Consider the following 21,556-nt stretch of genomic DNA (forward strand, 5'->3'; position numbering starts at 1 on the left):
GTCCAGTGTAAATGTCTCCAGTCCAGCCCTGATGGGGAGATGACCCAAACATAATGTCCATATGCTGATCAGGATCTTCTTCTGGATCTGGAACTGACACAAAATTTCACATTGGCTCTGATGGGGAAAACATTTCAATCATCTTCTTCTCTGAAACTCCAGTTCTGTTTGACTTCAGACTTGGTCTACAGCTTCTGTATGATGATGTCAACACAAGGGATTGAAATTATTTCAATCTGGATCTGATTCTGGATTTGGTGCCACTTTGAAAAATGTTCCCATTCTAACAGATAGGAAGTGGATTGATCCAATAAATCAGTATCAATGATATCAAGTGTGAATTTGAATTTTTTACAGATCTGATTGAATATGAGCAAAACATGGACTATTTCTGTAATAGAATAAATACACAGAACTGGGGGAGAATAAATGGATCTGGATACATTTAACACAGCTTTGAATTTGGACGCTAAGATACAGGACCATTGGTCTGATTTCTACTTTTAATTTCATTTTTGCTTTAGTTGGATCATAAGGGATTATCCCAAAACAAGGAGCTACTTTATACTGGAATATATGTTGGAATGGAAATCAATTGAAGTTCACTTTCTGACGGGACATGACTGTTTGGACCCATATATTAAAAAAAAAAAAAAAAAAAAAAAAATGTAATTTTCATACTTGATCACACCACTTAAACACTCACATTCATGTTTTTTGTTTTTTTTATTTATTTTATTGCTCATTCACACGCCCATGCAAACCCTCCAACATCCAAATGTTAATGCACACAGTCTTCCATGAACCGAACAAGAGAACGTCTATTAAATAAGGAAACAGCGGAGAGTCCAGTCTGTCGTTTACTGAAACTGAAGCTCAGACCGGAAGGATGAAGGGATCTTCAAGTCATTTTCCAATTGAACTGTTGAGGACTTCGATGCTAAATGTTCGTTATCGTGTGCACTTTGTTGAATACGCAGTAGGACTGTCAACACAAATGTGGGATAAGGCTAATTGCAGCGTCGCACTGACAACAGAGCAGAGCGGCAGAGTCCAGCTGAAGCAGGGTTAGGGTTACTGACCAGGTTCCCTCCATGTTCTGTGGGTTTGGACCGGACCTGAACTACGGCCCTGGCAGCAGTTCACATCTGTGTAGAGGAGCTCACAGGAGTACCATCAGCCATTGGACGGCTACGGGTGGAGGCGGGACCAACACGGAGCTTTAAATACCACACACAGCTGTGGTCAGTCAGGCGGTAGGTGTAGGTGGACCTCAGCTGTTTGGACACTTTGATTCTGACCTGAACTCTTAGAACCTCGTCAGTTCTACAGGTTGAAACTGGTGAGACTTTGAAACTTAGACCGTATATGAAAACCACGATGAGGACCCGTTAATGCGGTGGCCCAGAGGTGCAACGGCCCAAAAAAGGATACACTATAAGAAAAAAAATCATCATCCATCTTTTCAATTAAGGGGGCGCTGTTTACCCAAAGGTCTCTTGCTTTAAAATTAAGGCCACCACAGAAAATAAAAGCATAGGTTGAAAAATTTTAAGGCCTTCAGCTAATGAGGCTAATGCTATCGAAGTAACCCACAGGAAGTGGAGTTCGGTACATTAAAAATAAAGTTATTTAAAATAATATATAGTGGATAATTTTTTGGGCTGTTCTTTTTTTTCTTATATTGGATATTTTATATTTATGCCTTTTACAGCAGCCAGCCACCAGGGGGCCACGATGTCCCCTTCAGATGGAGGAGAAACAACGAGCCCAGTTTGAAACCTGACGTGTTCAGATGCGTTCCAATAAACTACGCTCAGGCTGGGGGGGGGGTTTACATACCTAATACTGTACTAATACTTCAGTGCTGTATGTGCATCAGTACAAACCAAGGGTTCAGGTTCAAACCAGTTTGTCTGAACTGAAGGGGTCATATTTATGTAGTGTGACCTTTGACCTTCATGTCTGTAATCCTTCTGTTCACTTTCTGAGCTTTTATTCCAGGTTTCATTCAACATGTCAGATGTTTCTGCTGCTTCTTGTCCTGGGGTCAGAGGTCACACTAAACACTGACTTTAACCTTTTACCCTTTTAGTTCTGTTTGATGTGTTTTCAAAGGCTGGGCATGTATTTACTGGATTTATTTATTTACTGGATTTATTTATTTACTGGATTTATTTATTTACTGGATTTACTGGATTTTCTTGTATCTGAAGAAAAGAGACTGAGAAATAAATATACATGTTCATTTAAACGCTGCAAAAACAACTAATGTAAAGTACGAACAAAACTTTAAACAGTACTCTGTGTGTGTGTGTGTGTGTGTGTGTGTGTGTGTGTGTGTGTGTGTGTGTGGTTGAATATAGCAGTAGTTTGTCCTCCATACTGTCCACACTGGTACTCCTGTGTGCTCCTCCACTCTGACCATCATCACTGACCACAGTTGCTGACCATCATCGCTGACCACAGTTGCTGACCATCGTCGCTGACCATCATCACTGACCACAGTTGCTGACCATCGTCGCTGACCACAGTTGCTGACCACAGTTGCTGACCATCGTCGCTGACCATCATCGGCCGTAAACACAAACTTCAGTGATCCACACTAGAGTAGATCTTGGAGGCTGATCAAACCCCTGGACACTGACTTTGTTGTTCAGACGTCCTGTGTTCAGAGCTGGACCTTCTGATTGGACTGTGCCGCCCTGCCCCTCCCCTCCCCTCCCCTCCCCCTGCCCCTGTGCTTCAGCTGGTGTAGTGCCTGCCCTGGTTGAAGCCGGCCTGGCTGTACTGTTGGCCTCCATGTTGGAAGAACTGTTCAAACTGTCCTCCTTGGTTGAAACTCTGGCCTCCTCTCCCCCCCCAGCCACCGCCTCCTCCTCCTCCCCCCCGGCCTCCTCTTCCCCTCCCACCTCTTCCTCCTCCTCCTCCTCGACCGCTGCCTCTCTCCTGATGCCAGCCTCCGTCTTGGTGGTAGTTGTCATGGTAACCACCTCCTCCTCCTCCGTGATAGTCCTGGAAGCCTCCGTGGTTGTACCCCCCCCTCCCTCCTCCTCCCTGGTAACCCCCTGCATCCTGATAGTGACCTTGGTTGTAACCCCCTCTCCCACCTCCTCTACCACCTCCTCCTCCTCCTCTACCCCCCCCACTCCCTCCACCTCCCCCCCCCCACCCACCCTGTGAGTAATTATCGTAACCCCCCCGGCCGCCGCCTCCATAGTGTCCTCCACCCTGGGGGGCGTCCTGGCGCTTCTGCCACGAAGGCATTTCAGGAGGGGGGGGCTCTATCTCGCAGGGTCGGCCTCCTCTGTCGGGAACTCGGCCCATTAGAACCTGACCAAAGGAAACATGAAGGTTTGAATGAAACTGAAGTTTACAACCGAACAAAACTGAAACATCATCACAAGTGAAAACAACAGAAGAGGCATCACTAAGAAAAGGACTTTTCAGAGAAAACTGCAGAAAAGACAGATAAAAACGATTAATGTTAAAAAAAAAAACAATGTAAGAGACATAAGAACAAAGTTATATGACGACAAAAACAATGTAAAAGATGTAACAACACAAAAATAACAAGTGAAAAAGTAGGCGGAGCTTACTAATACCCCACCCACCCAGGTATTCATTATGAGACTTTTGATTTTTTTAAAAACTTTTTAAAAATGCAAAAATTGAGGTAAAGGCGCATGTAAAGAACGTGTCAAATGTGACAAGAACTGGGCGAAGTTGAACTTTCTAAAAATATATTAAAAAAGCCAATATGTAAATTCATCTGTCAGACTGTGCACCTCTGCTACTGGAACAGAACATGTGACAGCAGGTCAACAGGGTTTGGGAAATGGGTTGGACAAAAATCTGGGATGGACAGACGGACTTCCTGGTATATCTACATCTATCCTGTATGACCCCCCCACCCCCCAATGTACAATAAAGAACATAATCAGACAATAACGTACAAGTAGGGCTGTGTATTGGCAAGAATGTGGGGATATGATACAAATCACAATACTAGGATCACGATACAATATATCGCGATATATCATGATACTGTTAAAAAGGCTTTTTTTTTTGTTTGTTTCTTTTGTTTTTTAAATGATTATTTCCTGCAAGAATTGAATTACACCCAAAATCTGCACAAATACTAAACACATTTTTATTTGATCCCAACAGGATCTAATGTTCTATCCCAAAATGTTCAAACTGTGTTCAAACTGAAACTCTGTTTTTCAGACGTTACAGTTTAAAGGTGCGGCAGACTCGTGACCAGTTTTTCCTCAGATCTGTCCATCCTCAGTCATATCCTCAGTCTCATTCATCTGTTCATCTGTCTGTCATTCCTCAGCTGAATCTCTTCCTCGTGCTGAACAGTTTCTTAGTTCCATCCACCACAAACAAACATGCATTTACAAACAGAGGCAGGAGGAACTGGGCATCTGAGGAATTTTGTCATGACGTGCATTGTGGGAAAGGGAGGTTCACACAGCCGTCTGACAGCAGCAGCTGGAACAGACATGAGGTGTAAACAGCAGGAGCTCCCTTCCCTCTATGCATGTTCCTCCAGCCATTTCCACATTTCAGCCGTTTCTGCGCATTTGTTTCATCCGTATAATATCACCTGACAGCGGCAGCGCGAGCCTCCGTTTCCCACAATGCATGTCGCAACAAAATTCCTCAGATGCCCAGTTCCTCCTGCCTCTGTTTGTAAACCCATGGTTTGTTTGTGGTGGACGGAACTAAGAAACTGTTCAGCATGAGGAAGAGATTGAGCTGAGGGATGACAGACGAACAGATGAATGAAACTGAGGATATGACTGAGGATGGACAGATCTGAGGAAACACTGAGGATGAAAGTCTACCACAACTTTCAGATCCTGTTCAAATGTTCAGATTCTATTAGTTCAGAACTAACATCAGAACAGGATTTGAGTTCAGTCGCAACAAAGGAACGAACAATACTGGATAAAAGAGTGTGAAATAAGAACAAATAAAATAGAAACAAAAAACTAAAATGAACCTCCACAATATCTGCATTTTGTAAAAGACACCAGATGAAGCCGACGTAAATGACCTGAAACAGAGGATGTAAAAGGACCGTTCCTTTTCCACCGGCGCGGTTCACCCACCTTATTTATCGCACAGGCCGTCTTCTCTCGGATCTTGCCGCTGCTCGTCCGGAGGATCTTGGAGAAGTCTTGTCGTGCAGCGAGGAGGTGAGCGACGGACATTTTACTGTTAGTGATGAGGGCTCCACGCAGCGGCTGGTAGACTTTAGACAACTTCTCAGCCCGAGTCTGGAACCAAACAGACACATTTGACAACACACTGGATTCAACAAACACACTGGAGCGTCACCGGGTTCAGACCTGAGGCGGCGCTCTGGGTCCAGCAGGTTCTTTAAGTGTGTACGTACAAGACTTAGGCTCCGCCCACACAGCAGGTCTTATACACAGTAAGGATCTTTGGGTCAAATCTGATTTTTCTGTTGGTTCAGATTCACATTAAATGTGACTTCTATCAGTTTACAGTCTGAACTGAATGTGACCCTGAAGTGACCCACATGCACAAAAGAGGTCCTGAAGTGACCCACATGCACTAAAGAGGTCCTGATGGAATACCAGACCACACAGACACACACTGTGTTTACAGAAGGAAATCTGGTTTTCCTCCGCTCTGACCGACAACTGGGACGTTTGTCGCATTTCAATGACGGAAAGGTCGGATAAGTGCGACCTGGACGTTCAGACTGAAGTCACATTGGAAATATCAGATCTGGGTCAGATTTAGGACCACATATGACAGTGGTTTGGGTCAGATTTAGAACCACATATGACAGTGGTTTGGGTCAGATTTAGAACCACAAATGACAGTGGTCCGGGTCCGATTTAGGACCACATATGACAGTGGTTTGGGTCAGATTTAGGACCACAAATGACAGTGGTCCGGGTCCGATTTAGGACCACATATGACAGTGGTTTGGGTCAGATTTAGAACCACAAATGACAGTGGTCCGGGTCAGATTTAGGACCACATATGACAGTGGTCCGGGTCAGATTTAGGACCACATATGACAGTGGTCCGGGTCCGATTTAGGACCACATATGACAGTGGTCCAGGTCCGATTTAGGACCACATATGACAGTGGTTTGGGTCCGATTTAGGACCACATATGACAGTGGTTTGGGTCAGATTTAGGACCACATATGACAGTGGTCCGGGTCAGATTTAGGACCACATATGACAGTGGTTTGGGTCCGATTTAGGACCACATATGACAGTGGTTTGGGTCAGATTTAGAACCACAAATGACAGTGGTCTGGGTCAGATTTAGGACCACATATGACAGTGGTCCGGGTCAGATTTAGGACCACATATGACAGTGGTCCGGGTTAGATTTAGGACCACATATGACAGTGGTCCGGGTCAGATTTAGGACCACATATGACAGTGGTCCGGGTCAGATTTAGGACCACATATGACAGTGGTCCGGGTCAGATTTAGGACCACAAATGACAGTGCTTTGGGTCAGATTTAGGACCACATATGACAGTGGTTTGGGTCAGATTTAGGACCACATATGACAGTGGTCCGGGTTAGATTTAGGACCACATATGACAGTGGTCCGGGTCCGATTTAGGACCACATATGACAGTGGTTTGGGTCAGATTTAGGACCACATATGACAGTGGTTTGGGTCAGATTTAGGACCACATATGACAGTGGTCCGGGTTAGATTTAGGACCACATATGACAGTGGTCCGGGTCAGATTTAGGACCACATATGACAGTGGTCCGGGTCAGATTTAGGACCACATATGACAGTGGTTTGGGTCAGATTTAGAACCACAAATGACAGTGGTCCGGGTCAGATTTAGGACCACATATGACAGTGGTCCGGGTTAGATTTAGGACCACATATGACAGTGGTTTGGGTCAGATTTAGGACCACATATGACAGTGGTTTGGGTCAGATTTAGGACCACATATGACAGTGGTTTGGGTCCGATTTAGGACCACATATGACAGTGGTTTGGGTCCGATTTAGGACCACATATGACAGTGGTTTGGGTCAGATTTAGAACCACAAATGACAGTGGTCCGGGTCAGATTTAGGACCACATATGACAGTGGTCCGGGTCAGATTTAGGACCACATATGACAGTGGTCCGGGTCAGATTTAGGACCACATATGACAGTGGTCCGGGTCAGATAAGTGTTAAATTCAACTCTTTAATGCAGGACATTGTGACCTATTTGAATTTATTTTCCAATATGTGCATGCTTATGGAAACTGACAATGAAAGTATTGTTCATCTAAAGGGACTTTGGGTCGTGTGTCTTTATGAGATGTTTGAGTCCTGGCTTCTCCGCAGCGCTAACAGGGTCATGTGTTTGGTTACTGCCGCTGGTATTTCTTTCCATTTCAAACTTTTTTTGTTGTGGGGGGTTAATTTGGCAAATGATGACGCCAGAGTCATCGGCTGAGGGGGCGGTTCCAATAAAAGTTTTAACTGATGTGGATGGAGTCGAGTACATGAGAATTTTCAGGCATCCTTTGTGTTGCTGTGAATGACTTTTCAGCTGGTGAAACAAATCTGTGGCGCTGCTACCTTCAGTGGCAACGGTTTTCTGGCATATTTTGCAGATAAGCGGTTATTGTCGGTCATCCCTGAGAAAGGCGAACTGCTGGCAGATAACAGAGCTGGTGCGTTTTTTCTTGGGGACAGGATGATTCCGTCTCCACTTCCGTTGTGCTTTCCATGCTGTACTCACTCTCTTTTCCTGATATACAGACGCACATGTGCAGCAGACAGTTTTCTGGATGGGTGGGGGAGCAAGAGCAGTGAGAGGGGCGTGATGAGGGAGTGACAGAAGTCAAACTCCTGCTGCCAACACTGGTGTGACAGTTAATACTCAACGTACGAGATACAGGTATTTTATATATCGCACATGAGCCAAGCCACCATCCATCGAGTATATTGGGTACAACGCCCACCCCTAATGACACCGCATTCATTTGGTTTGGTTCTGGCCCCGCTGACTTGGGTGTTGCACGTAGACCAGAGGTGTCAAACCTGCATCCTGGGGGCCAAATGTGGCCCAGCAAAGGTTCCAATCCGGCCCAGCAAAGGTTCCAATGTGTCCCACCAAAGGTTCCAATCCGGCCCACCAAAGGCTCTAATGAGGCCCCCCAAAGGTTCCAATGTGTCCCACCAAAGGTTCCACTGAGGCCCACCAAAGGTTCCAATGAGGCCCACCAAAGGTTCCAATCCGGCCCACCAAAGGCTCTAATGAGGCCCCCCAAAGGTTCCAATGTGTCCCACCAAAGGTTCCACTGAGGCCCACCAAAGGTTCCAATGAGGCCCACCAAAGGTTCCAATCTGGCCCACCAAAGGCTCTAATGAGGCCCCCCAAAGGTTCCAATGTGTCCCACCAAAGGTTCCAATGAGGCCCACTAAAGGTTCCAACGTGGCCCTCCAAAGGTTCTAATGAGGCCCACCAAAGGTTCCAATCCGACCCCTGGGAGGAGTTTCCAAAGTGTATAAATTCCACAGTCCAGGCTGTGGAACTCATTTTAGTGTGGGTTCCACATCCAGACCAATCTGATCTACAGTCCAATAATAACAGCAGAAGAACCCACACAAAAGAACGACTGCAGATTTACTACTGGGTTTGATGGGAAATACTAATATTACACTATGTCTGTAAATAATGACAACTTCAAATGTTTGTCTTTTAGTGCAAAAAATCACATTAAATTCTGAAACTCTTTCCATTTCCAAACTCTCCTGTACCAATAAAATGTGACTAACCTGAACAAATGTGTCCAACCTGAAATGTCTGTATTAAATTCAGTCCAGTTTGAACTCTTTTCTTCCTGTTCCTCAGTGTTTAGTGTCTTTGTGGATCTGATCCAGAATGCACATGGACTAATGAGAAGTGGAGGCAGAAGACTGAGAAAATTACATTGATTTTTCCGAAGAAATTTCAGTTTTTTTCAGGTTATTCACATCTTTTTTGTTTGAATAGTTTATAAAAGTATTTTCATAATTTAATGGGTTCTTCGCACTAAAACACAGACATAAATTGTCAGTTGTCATTATTTCTCGGTTCTTCTGTTCTTATTATACTGGTTCGGTTCACTGCAGATCATTTCAGACTGATTGTGGAACCTGAAAGAACAGGAGTTTGAGAGCTCTGACATAGACCTTGTGACGGTCAGTAAACCCAGGCGTACCTTTGCTCGCTCGGACCAACCGAAGGACTGCACCGTCACATCCAGACGCTTCAGCAACATCTTCCGTCTCACCTCGTACTCGTTCACAAGTGCTTGGTTTATAGCTTCTATTTTTTCCTGGTTAAATGAGAAAAAACAGTCATTGGACAGTGATTTGGTGGTACTGCGGCTGTGTGTTTTTGACATGTCCTAGTATATATTTACCATGTGCACGGGGCCCAGGGGCTTCGTCAGTAAAGGCTCTCCTACATGGGTGGGTGGCACTCGACTTATGGCTTCTTTCAGCTGAGGAGACAACGTGTAGGTTGATTCAGTATGAATACGAAGACGAGAACATCTGAACATACAGCTGCGTAAAGTTGACAAGTACATGATGGAGTAAATGAAAACAATGGGATGTCTTTTTGTTTCCTTGGGTGATGGTAAGTCACTACTAGGGGTGTAACGACATGAAAATTCCATATCACGCTTATTGTGACCAAAATTATCACAGTTATTATTAGGGCTGTGAAATGGCAAGAATCTGGTGATACGATACAAATCACAATACTATGATTACCATATGATATATGACGATATATCATGATACTGTTAAAAAGGCAATTTTGTGTTTGTTTCTTTCGTTTTTAAAGATTATTTCCTGGAAAGATTGAATTACAGCAGAAATCTGCACAAATACTAAACACATTTTTATTTGATTAGAACAGGATCTAATGTTCTATCACAAAATGTTTCTAATTCTCCTAGCTTCCAAAGGAACTCCCATCGGCCTCTCAGACAGTAAAAAGTGCTTTTAGGATGCTTCAAATAACCATTATTCAATAAAACAGTGTTAAATAATAATAAATAAACAAGATATAAACAAAGAAAAACAAAAAACAAAAATGAACCTCTACAGTATCTGCATTGGAATAAATACCTAAAATACCGATACAGTACTTTTTAATATTGATACAGTATTGTGAAATGAAATATTGTGATATATTACAAAACTGATATTTTCTAACACCCCTAATCATTATTATCGCGGTGTTGTTGAAATTATGCTCAAAATGTTCAAAAAGTACTAATACACAAACTGAAATAATTTAACCAAGTTGTATTTTGAAAAATAAAACAAAAAACTAATAAAATAAAAGGCAAAATGTACTTTCTGCGGCAGAAACATTCAAATATTAACGTGTAAACATCAAACATACAAATGTGCATTAAAGACGGAACCTTATGGACACTGTTTGACCATTTTACAGATCAAGTCTGACTTGTTTCAGTTTCTTTTTCATAGATAGATATAGGAAATGAACAGTACTGAGTTTTCATAGTGTGGTAATCAAACACAGTTAGCATGATAATTAGATTTTAAACAGTAATACTAACTATTGGAAATTTTACCGCCATTTATTGTCATACCGGTAGTCGTTACATCCCTATTCACTCCTGCCACAAACACCACTGACTGAACTTCATCTTAAAACACCAATGAACGCTGACTTGTTAGTGATGCTGCGTTTTGGCTAAATAAGATGTTGAACCTGCTTTGGAAAGACGCCGTTTCTGTTGCTGTTCTACAGATTTTTGTCTTAATTTTCTGTCCAAAAAATGGCTCCCCAGGTATTAAAATCCCTGAGTTAGTTAATTAGCGTACTTTCCAGACTATAAGCTATAAACTTTTTTCTTATTTTGAACCCTGCAGCTTATACAGCAATGCAGCTCCAGTATAGATTTATACAGGCTAACGGCCTCCAGGGGGCGCTCTAGCAGGAAGAGCAAAAGTGAGAGACAGGTGGAAGAGGTGATGAAGAGGAGAAGATTTAATCTGAACTTTGAACAGTCATTTTGTGTGTCATGCACAAACCCTCATGGAAAACACACAAAGAAATGCATATGATGCAGCTTTGAAGTTCAAAGCAAAGGATGTGTCTGTAAAGAAGGAAACAGAACTGCAGCACTGAAGTTCCATTGAGCAACAACAAAGGAGAGACTGAGAAGGAGTGTGACGGAGCCTTTGAGGATGTTCAACTGAAGAACACTGAAGAAGACGACTGCAGTGGTTTAATGAGCAGAAGAAGAGGAAGACACAGATCAGTGACTGTTCTGGGTTTATGAACCAGCCTGTTCCTGACGTTTGACTGACGTTACAGACACTGTTTGGAAAAAAAGCAGTGAAGGGATGGAAATAAATATTTAAATCCTCTGTCTGTTTACCATCTGTCTGTGGAAATATCTCATGTTACAACGTGGACTGCGGCTTATAGTCAGGAGTGACTTATATTCCAGTGCGCCTTATAGCCCAGAAAGTACGGTAGTTAGTGTCAGTTTATTCAAATACGCAACAAAACAAAGTAATCCTACTTTAGTCCTTAGAAATAAAACAGACTGCAAGAAAATATGAAAACCGTATACATACACATGAAAACCAAATCTGACTTCATTTGCGTATTTGAAAAGGAGGAGGAAGAATAACTTATTTAATCCACTCCTTCTCCACATGAGTCTATCCTTTACCTTCCTATCAGAGTAATATATGAAACATGGATTTCCTTGGATCTTTTGTAATTACCTAACCCCACTTATCATTAGGGATGGGTACCTCCCACATTTAAACCAACATGGTACCGATACTCGGTTCCTGGGAACCAGTGTACAACAGTACCTGTTTTCAGTTCTTTGTATGCGTATGTGTGGTGATTAAAGTCATTTTGTCTATTAAAAAAAACAGTAAAACCTTCTGAATTCTGAATATTTATTTCTCTCTCATCAAATTGCACAAATATAACAAAAAATTTGGAAAAATTACAATTTCATCAAAAATCTAGTTTTTCGATGAAAAGTTTTTGCACTTGCAAAAGGTAGTTTTTCAGGCGTAGTTAAATTGGTATATCCCACAAAACTGTACTGGAAAGACCTTTGAGTCCAACTAGAGCAGGGTTCTCAAACTCCTGTTCTTTCAGGTTCCACATTCAATACGATTTAATCTGCAGTGGACTGAACCAGTATAATAAGAACAGAAGAACCGAGAAATAATGACAACTGACAATTTATGTCTGTGTTTTAGTGCAAAAAAACCCCCCATTAAGTTATGAAAATACTTACTTTTATAAACTATCCAAACAAAAAAGATGTGAATAACCTGAAAAAACTGAAATTTCTTTAGAAAAATTAGTGCAATTTTCTCAGTCTTCTTCCTCCACTTCTCATTAGTCCATGTGCATTCTGGATCAGATCTCCAAAGACACTAAACACTGAGGAACAGGAAGAAAAGAGTTCAAACTGGACTGAATTTAATACAGACATTTCAGGTTGGACACATTTGTTCAGGTTAGTCACAGTTTATTGGTACAGGAGAGTTTGAAAATGGAAAGAGTTTAAGAATTTAATGTGATTTTTTGCACTAAAACAAAGACAAACATTTGAAGTTGTCATTATTTACAGACATAATGTCATATTATTTCCCATCAAACCCAGTAGTAAATCTGCAGTCGTTCTTTTGTGTGGGTTCTTCTGCTGTTATTATTGGACTGTAGATCAGATTGGTCTGGATGTGGAACTGATGCTAAAATGAGTTCCACAGCCTGGACTGTGGAATTTATACACTTTGTAAATTCATCCTACGGACCAGATTGGAACCTTTGGTGGATCTCATTTGGCCCCTGAGCTGCATGTTTGAGACCCCTGAACTAGAGTCACATGACCAAAACAAACAGATGTGGATGGATGTTAGAACAAGAGAAGAAGAAGAGTTTTTCCCAAACATGTGTGTATGACTGGACACAGCAGGAAAGCACATCAGTTTAGAATTTAGGAGGAGATAGAGGAGGAAGCAGCATTCTAGATTCAAACCAACACCGATTTATGGAAGGACTGACACTGACATCTAGCACAAGAAAGAAACTCAGCAGCACAGCAGGGACTGAATGGACAAACTAACATTCCACACTAGTGTTTGGAACTCACTGATACAAGTATGGGGACAGTTTAGGACACATGGACCATGGAAAAGAGACTAATGACAGGTTTTATAGTCGAGGCTAAAGTATTGTATAGGGCTGTGTATCGGCAAGAATCTGGCGATACAACACAAATCACAATACTAGGATCACACATCAAGATATATCACAATACTGTTCATATGACAATATTTTTTGTTTCGTTTCTTTTTCTAAAAGATTATTTTCTGGAAAAACTAATAGTGCAGCATTTGGATAAATAAAGTTTTAACACGCGGCTTTACCAGTACAAAAAAACCCCACACAAATGAATAAATAAATAAATAAATAATGTGTTACAGACATTACAGTTTAAGATCCGGCTTAAATGTTCATATTCTATAGCAAAAAGAATCCACAGTGTTCAGTCCCTGAATCATCCAACATCAAAACATTTTTTTTGTGCATTCTCAATTTAAAAAACAAACATTTGCCTCTTTCAGACAGTAAAAAGTGCTTTTAGGATGAACTGAATCATCCATTGTTTAGCAAAACAGCATTATTAATTTCAAAAAAGCATCTTTGAGTACTCAGAAAAGTGCTATATAAAACCGATGTCTTATTATTATTATTATTATTATTATTATTATTAAAAAAACTACATTTATGACCTGCAGTATCACAATAGTACTTTTATAATAAACAAACAACAGAACAAAAAAAAACATGAATATAGAAATAAAACAGCTGGAAAAACTAAAACAAAAACGAACCTCCGCCATACCTGCTTTTGAATAAATATATAAAAATATCGATACAGTACTTTTTAATATCAATACAGTATCGTGAAGTGAAATATCGTGATATATTGCGATACCGATATTTTCTTACAGCCCTGGTATTGTATGCACAGTAGGCGCCTCCAGAGGCGATATGAATCCTTTATCTAGAATAATGGACGTATAAACGACCTCTGTGTCCTGATTCACTGACCTTCTTCTCAATTCCACTGAAGAACTGGAACATTGTGATGTTGGATGGCGGTTTGGACATTCCCAGGGTCATGCAGATCCCCTTCAGCTCCATGAACACTGGGCTTCCCACCTCCTGGGCCTTATTCTGAGGCTTGGTCACCAGGATCATCCTGGACGCCTCCAGCTCTGACACCAAAAAGGCTGCATTTAACACAAGAACAAGGTTTGGGTCAAATTCAATGCCTGGCATAGGGTGGTCCAACAATCCTGGTAAAAAGTACAGTTTCAGATCACCTCAGTTAGAACCCTGCATTAGGTTTTGGCATTCAAAAGATGATTTAGGAAATAATTTGGAAGAAAAAGGAGATGTTTTAGAGGTTGCACAAGGCCTGTACATCAGAGCATGGTTTAAGCTCCATCACCAGCGAAAGCCCCTGAAAATGATCTGGCATTCCTTCAAAAGGTGTCTGAACATTCAGCTGTCATAAACCAGCCTGAACAGCTTTGGACCACATCTGTAGAACTGGAGTAAATATATGGATGAAGTAACTCCGCCCACATCTGTGGAACTGGAGTAAATATATGGATGAAGTAACTCCGCCCACATCTGTGGTACTGGAGTAAATATATGGATGAAGTAACTCCGCCCACATCTGTGGAACTGGAGTAAATATATGGATGAAGTAACTCCGCCCACATCTGTGGTACTGGAGTGTAGAACTGGTTGTGGTCCATTCTGTGACTCCAGTGTGACACCAGAGCAGAAGCAGCTGATGGTGGACACCCTGATGTTAAATGCAGGTTCTTTGGTTCCTCTAAAGCGTTGGGATGTCCTTCATCCATCAGATTGTGAAGGGAAGCAGATCAGGGCTTTTGTCTCCACCAGCACCATGCGTTTGTTTGAACCTTTGGATCTGCCACAAACATTCTGAACAGTTCCTCCAGTAGACTGGGCTGATGATGCAGACTTTCAGAAGGAGGAGAAAACTGGGCATTCCACTGAAGATGTCAGTGATGTCACTGACAGAGGGGCGGAGCTTATTCCAGACTTCAACTGTAGCCGAACAACAAATGCAGATCACAAACAGTACTGGCAACAAGTTGTCAAAGAACACAGGAACATTTTTGGTCATTTCAATAAACCAACAGTGGTTGGTGGACTTTCTAAGGAACATTTTTATGAGTTGCAGTTTGATTTAGTAAATAAAATTACAAATTCTTCTAATCTGCCTTATTCATTTGGCTAGTTCTGTTACAGCATATAGAGACATCTGCACCTGTCTGCGCAACCTCTAAATATTAATCAATTTGCATAAAATTTGGACTGAAGTAATTTGGCCAGATATGGAACCAAATGCTGGGTTCGAATCCAGAGAATCTGAAAAAATAATTTTTTTGGACCACCCTAGCCTGGCTCCTGGTTATTTTGGTTTGAAAAGCAACTGACAGTTCAACTTGTACTAAAACTGACCCACATGTGACTACTTTAAAGGGCTTCATTTGGTTTCATTTAGTAAAAACAGGTTAATATTTGTAAATCCACATCCAACATGAAGCAGAGCTCTGTTACAAAAATAAACTCCAACCTCTGTCCTTAAATCGACATGACATGTTTGATTCACCTCATTCAAATAACTGTGTCCAATCAGCCCACATAATGGAAGTAAATGGGAAGAAATGACCCCACTGGAAGAACTTTATTCAAGAAGGTTCGGAATAACAACTAGCAGAAGGTATAAGAAAAGTTTGATATTAAAATGGTTTCAGAGTTTTGTGTGGAATAATTTCAAAGTTGAAAGCCAATAGAGTCAGGTCCAAACATTAATCATTATTTCACTGCTGAGCCAGAAAAAGTGGAAACGCTTTGACTACAGTAAAAATGGAGTTTCTGCTTCCATCTGCTACTGTTAGAGCTGGGTATGGGTCAGTGGACGGGTCAGTGGACAGGTCGGTCAGTGGACAGGTCGGTCAGTGGACGGGTCGGTGGACAGGTCGGTCAGTGGACGGGTCGGTGGACAGGTCGGTCAGTGGACGGGTCGGTGGACAGGTCGGTCAGTGGACGGGTCAGTGGACAGGTTGGTCAGTGGACGGGTCAGTGGACAGGTCAAACGTGTGGTTGTGGGTGTTGTGGGTTCGTACTGAGCAGCAGCAGGCAGTCGTTCTTGTTGAGGAACCTCTGGGTGATGTCTCCAGCGGTGAGGACCGGATAAGGACAGGACAGCTCGGACAGCAGACCACTCATCTCCAGTTGGAAACCCTCGGCCTCGCTGGGACCTGAATTTAAGACAAAAGAAAACCAGGTCAAACAAAGGCTGCCTTCATTTGACTGTTTGCTTATTTTCATTGTGTGCTTTTTTTAATCAATTCAAAAATGTCTGTAAAGCCCTGAGGAAACCTTTGCTGTGATAGTGGACTCTAAAAATAAAAAGGAATCGAGGTCAGTACAGTTACATCATTCCCAACACATATCACTACTTTGTTAAATCATTTATATTCTGTTTACTTTTTGACCTAAAACATTTATTTGCATATTTTGATGTTATGCCACATGTTCAAGTCGATATATAAAAAAAATTCATTTAAAAGTGCAGATAATGTAGGGGTGTCTACTGCGTCGATTGATACATTACAAACGTTATGCAGGGTCACAGCGGTCAAAGGTGTGGTCAAATGTGTGGTCAAAGGTATGAGCTACTGAAAAGGTCCACCAAGCTAAGTCAACTCGTTTTCCTCCCGACTGATATCTACTAAAGAAGAACTACTGGAATGAGTGGGAGAGCTGGACCAGGCCAAGGTTATTATCGTTAACGAAAACTAACGAAATTACCAAAACTAGAATAGAAAAAACATTTTCATTAACTGAAATAAATAAAAACTAGAATTAAAAGAAAAAAACATAACTAACTGAAACTGTATTGTGTGTTTACTAAACTAACTGAAACGGATCAAAATTCTGGATCAGATTCCCTTGGTTTTGGTCTTTGTCAATGTCAGATTGATGTTCAATGGATTTCTTTGTCTCTCTCAGTTTTCTGTGCTGTCTCCATACGACACTTTTTGCTCCGTCACTTGTGTTCACTTGTGGTTTCCAGTCGTCTTCTGGTCCCCACTCTACCTGGAAACATGGAGACTAAAGCAGCAGAGTCCTGTCTGGGGCTGATTTCCTCCGCCAAGGAGCTTCTGCTTTTGTCAGTGTTGGTTTGTCTGTCTGTCTGTCTGTCTGTCTGCAAGATAACTCAAAAAGTTATGGACGGATATGGATGAAAATTTCAGGAAATGTTGATTCTGGCACAAGGACCAAATGATTAAATTTTGGTGGTGATGGGGGGGGGGGGGGGGGGCACTGATCTGCCTTGGTGGAGGTCTGCACTCTCCGAGTGCTTCTAGTTTGAATATGACAGAGAAGTTTGTATATGTATGTATAGGTGGGTATATGTGTGTGTGTGTGTGTATATATGTAGGAGTACATGTATGTGTGTGTATAGATCTGTGTATGAATATGTATTTACATATATGTGTTACTGTATTATCAAATCATATCAAATTTTATGTCTGTAGCGCCAAATCATAACAAAAGTTCTCTCCTGACACTTTCCATCTAGAGCTGGTCTGAACCAGACTGAAGACAATTTACAGAAACAACAGAATCCAACAGGAGTAAACACTAGTGAGAGAAGACAGAGGAAAGAAAAACTTCCCTTTAACATTGTGTTAATGTAAATCATATTATATTTGTTCATAATTATATAAAGCCATAAACCAAATTATTTAATAGTAAGTATCGGCCATATTATGGTATAGAGTATAGATCTGCTTAGATTAGGAAGGTTATTGCTGTTATAAATTATATAAGGAGCAGGGGTGCGGTTTATAAGTTATACTTCTTCTCACTCCTTTTTGAATATGTATTATAAGTCTTATGTTTAAGTGTTTGGTTTATTTATTTTTTTCTGTTTTGACATTCATATTCGAAATAAATACATCAATTAATTAAATTAAAAATCAATTAAATTAATTAAAATAAATCACTGAAAATAAGATGATAAAAGATATAAAAAAAAAACAACCTAAAACTAAACCAAAACTAACCATTAAAAAAAAAAAACTAATTAAAAACTAGCAAACCATCTCTAAAAACAAATTAAAACTAACTGAATTAGAGAAAAAAAGTCCAAACTAAATAAAACTAAACTAGAATGAAAAATCCAAAACTATTAGAACCTTGGACCAGGTAAGAAACCACAAACTTCCCACTTAGATCCAGAAGAGGAGGAGGCCTTTTTTCCAGCATGTCATATTAAAGGTGTAACTGTCTGATCTGTCAGTGTGGACCTTTAAGACAACTGTAACTGCACTAGTTCCACTGAGGTCTGGATGAAAGGCATTCAGTATTAAGAATTATCACAGCTTAAATTTATTTTCAGGGAGTCTCAGGGAGCAGTCTCGTTGAGTTCATCTGTATTATTCAAGCAAAAATCTAAGTTTTTTTTACTTTGAAAAACAAATTGTTGAAGGAAAAGCAAACAGTATTGTTACAGTGTGACGTTTCTTTCAGTAAAAGTTCTAATTATGGGAACCGTATATGAACATTATGGTATCTGGAAAATAGGGACATGTCACGGTTCGAGTTTTATTTAATATTTTTTATTATCATGACTACTGTATTCTAATGTTTTTTTTAACATATATGTTCACATCTTCATAAGAATATATGTATGTTATTTAAATATATATTTATATATCATTTGCTGCAAGTCTACGTGGTGTGAATGGGTGTGTGTACAAGTGTTTATGTTGTTTTGATTCATGTTCGTTAAATATATATATTAGTATTTACTTTGTGTACCTTTCAATATAAAACTTTAATATCAATAAAAATATTGTGGGAAAAAACAGTTATAACTGCACCACTGGTAAAATGTTGTCTAGATTTTATTTTTGGCCAAAATCACATGGCCTACTAGACGTCGTCAAACCCAGATCCATGGTGTCGTACAGTTGGTGGCGTGGACTTTCTCCTCCAGTTTACAGTAGAGTCTGAGCTCGGAGACGATCCAGGCACACATTTTGGTGAACTCGGGTGAAGCTGCTCCACCGTCGACGGCCGAATCCAGAGCTCCATCCTCCAGCAGAGGACCCTGGTACCTAGAGGAACACACCATCATCAGCCAGGAAAAGAGCATCACAGGCACACAGGGATCCTACAGGTTTCTGCCAGTTCAATTTAAGGCTTCTTCAAACTGCGGGAGACTTTCATCACCAATTTTTTATCAGATCTGTCCATCTTCAGTATCATGAATCTGTTCGTCTGTCTGTCATTACTCACCTGAATCTCTTGCATTACGGTGAACAGTTTCTTACTGAAAATCCACCAGAAACAAATCATGTGTTTACAAACAGAGCCGGGAGGGAACTCGGGCATCTGAGGAATTTTATTGCAACGTGCATTGTGGGAAACGGAAGTTCGCGCAGCGGCAGTAACACAATATGATATTATATGGCTGCAACAAACACGATGCGGAAACAGCTGAAATGCGGAAGCGAAGCAGTGGAGCTCCGCCTGGCAGCGGCAACGAACATGACACAGAGCTCCAGCCGTTTCCACGTTGTGTTCGTCTCATCCATATAATACCATATGGGGTCACTGCCGCTGCGTGAATCTTCGTTTCCCACAATGCACGTCGCGACAAAATTCCTCAGATGCCTGAGTTCCCTCCCGGCTCTGTTTGTAAACACATGGTTTGTTTGTGGTGGATGGAACTAAGAAACTGTTCACCGTGATGTTAATAGTACATTTACATATTTTACTCCTTTTTAGGTTTAATTTTATATTGATTATATATTTATATCTCTTTTCTACCAGTGATACTGAAATTCTGTAAACAGTTCCATTAAACAGAGTTCTTAAACTAAAAAATGAGCCTATTTCAGAAATGATAGGTGGAACTTCAGTTGAGGACACTGATGTTGACTTTGGCTGGACCTGTCCCAGTAGCATTTTTGATCCTTTAACCAGGTCATCTGCTGAAAATCTGTCCAAAAGCAGCAAATGTTGACTGACACTGCGCCATCACAGCCTATCCAGTCATTTACTGTGTCATGCTGTCGTCGGTGCTGCGTGGCAGTGATGATCTGAAAGCCTGAGGTTTGACCTGAGTGGCTGCAGTCAGCAGAGCCACGTTTACACCCAGCACTTGGACCAAACACAAACACATTTCATCACTTTAACCAAAGCCAACCCGAGAGGGGCTTCATGACATCTGGCTTTATTAAATGACGCAGAAAACATACAGTGGCTCGAATGAATGAATCCAATCAAATGTGCGAGTTCATCCTTCGTGTAAATTACACAGACTAGAGTTCAGGCTGTCAAATACACGTCGACAACCCAAAATAGTATGTGCATCAAACTGCAGAGGCATGAAGTTCAGACTGAAGTGCACTGAGTTAGCTCTGTAGCAGCTAACACACACACTGCACTGCCATATCAGTTAGCTCTTTAGCAGCTAACTGATGTGTTAGCTCTAGCCTTATCGCAGCTAACACACAGACTGCGTTGACATATCAGTTAGCTCTTTAGCAGCTAACTGTGCTAACATGTCAGTTAGCTCTTTAGCAGCTAACTGTGCTAACATGTCAGTTAGCTCTTTAGCAGCTAACGGTGCTAACATGTCAGTTAGCTCTTTAGCAGCTAACGGTGCTTACACGTCAGTTAGCTCTTTAGCAGCTAACGGTGCTAACACGTCAGTTAGCTCTTTAGCAGCTAACTGTGCTGACACGTCAGTTAGCTCTTTAGCAGCTAACTGTGCTAACATGTCAGTTAGCTCTTTAGCAGCTAACGGTGCTAACATGTCAGCTAGCTCTTTAGCAGCTAACGGTGCTAACATGTCAGCTAGCTCTTTAGCAGCTAACGGTGCTAACATGTCAGTTAACTAAAATAGGAAAGAGCCAGGACTGCTTGTTGGATGTTCGCCAGCATGTGCACGTAATTTTACAGCTGTGGGCTTATTGTTCTCTTTGACTTACCCTAAATCTTCCAGAGAAACAACAATGTCATTCTCCATGACAGTAACGGGCAGTTCTCCTGTAAAACCACGAAATGTGAGTCGGTCTTCTGGCACCAGCTCCAGCTCATTCCACACACTGAACTGCTGCTGCTTCTTCTTCTGTGGATTTGAATGTGCACAGTCCAACAGCCCAGCGGTGACCGCCACCTGCTGGACTGAAGCGGAGAAGGCGGAGGAGTCCAACCACAGCAAGAAAAGCAGCATCAAATCATTTATATTTCATGGCTCAAAACCAATCATCAATAAATAATACACTCTAAATATGCCTATTATAATCATATAATAATATGCCTATTATTAAAGTGGGCCTATTGTAATAATAGGCCTATTATAATACTACGTGTGTGTGTACTT

The 21,556-nt window shown here is 41.3% G+C and overlaps 1 protein-coding gene across 1 annotated transcript; it reads right to left on the minus strand.

Moving 5' to 3' along the window:
* Positions 1-718: 718 nt before the first annotated feature.
* On the minus strand, positions 719-21,288 carry fam98a (family with sequence similarity 98 member A). Its single transcript, XM_030130255.1, has 8 exons — positions 21,162-21,288; positions 19,132-19,280; positions 16,275-16,409; positions 14,155-14,336; positions 9,440-9,520; positions 9,236-9,352; positions 5,124-5,291; positions 719-3,333 (listed from the first exon to the last, which is right to left on the minus strand). Exons 1-8 carry the CDS (start codon positions 21,197-21,199, stop codon positions 2,746-2,748), a joined length of 1,458 nt encoding a protein of 485 aa, XP_029986115.1. The 5' UTR covers positions 21,200-21,288; the 3' UTR covers positions 719-2,745.
* Between the last annotated feature and the right edge of the window lie 268 nt (positions 21,289-21,556).

This window comes from Sphaeramia orbicularis, unplaced genomic scaffold (assembly GCF_902148855.1).
Source record: "Sphaeramia orbicularis unplaced genomic scaffold, fSphaOr1.1, whole genome shotgun sequence".
Classification (NCBI taxonomy): Eukaryota; Metazoa; Chordata; class Actinopteri; order Kurtiformes; family Apogonidae; genus Sphaeramia; species Sphaeramia orbicularis.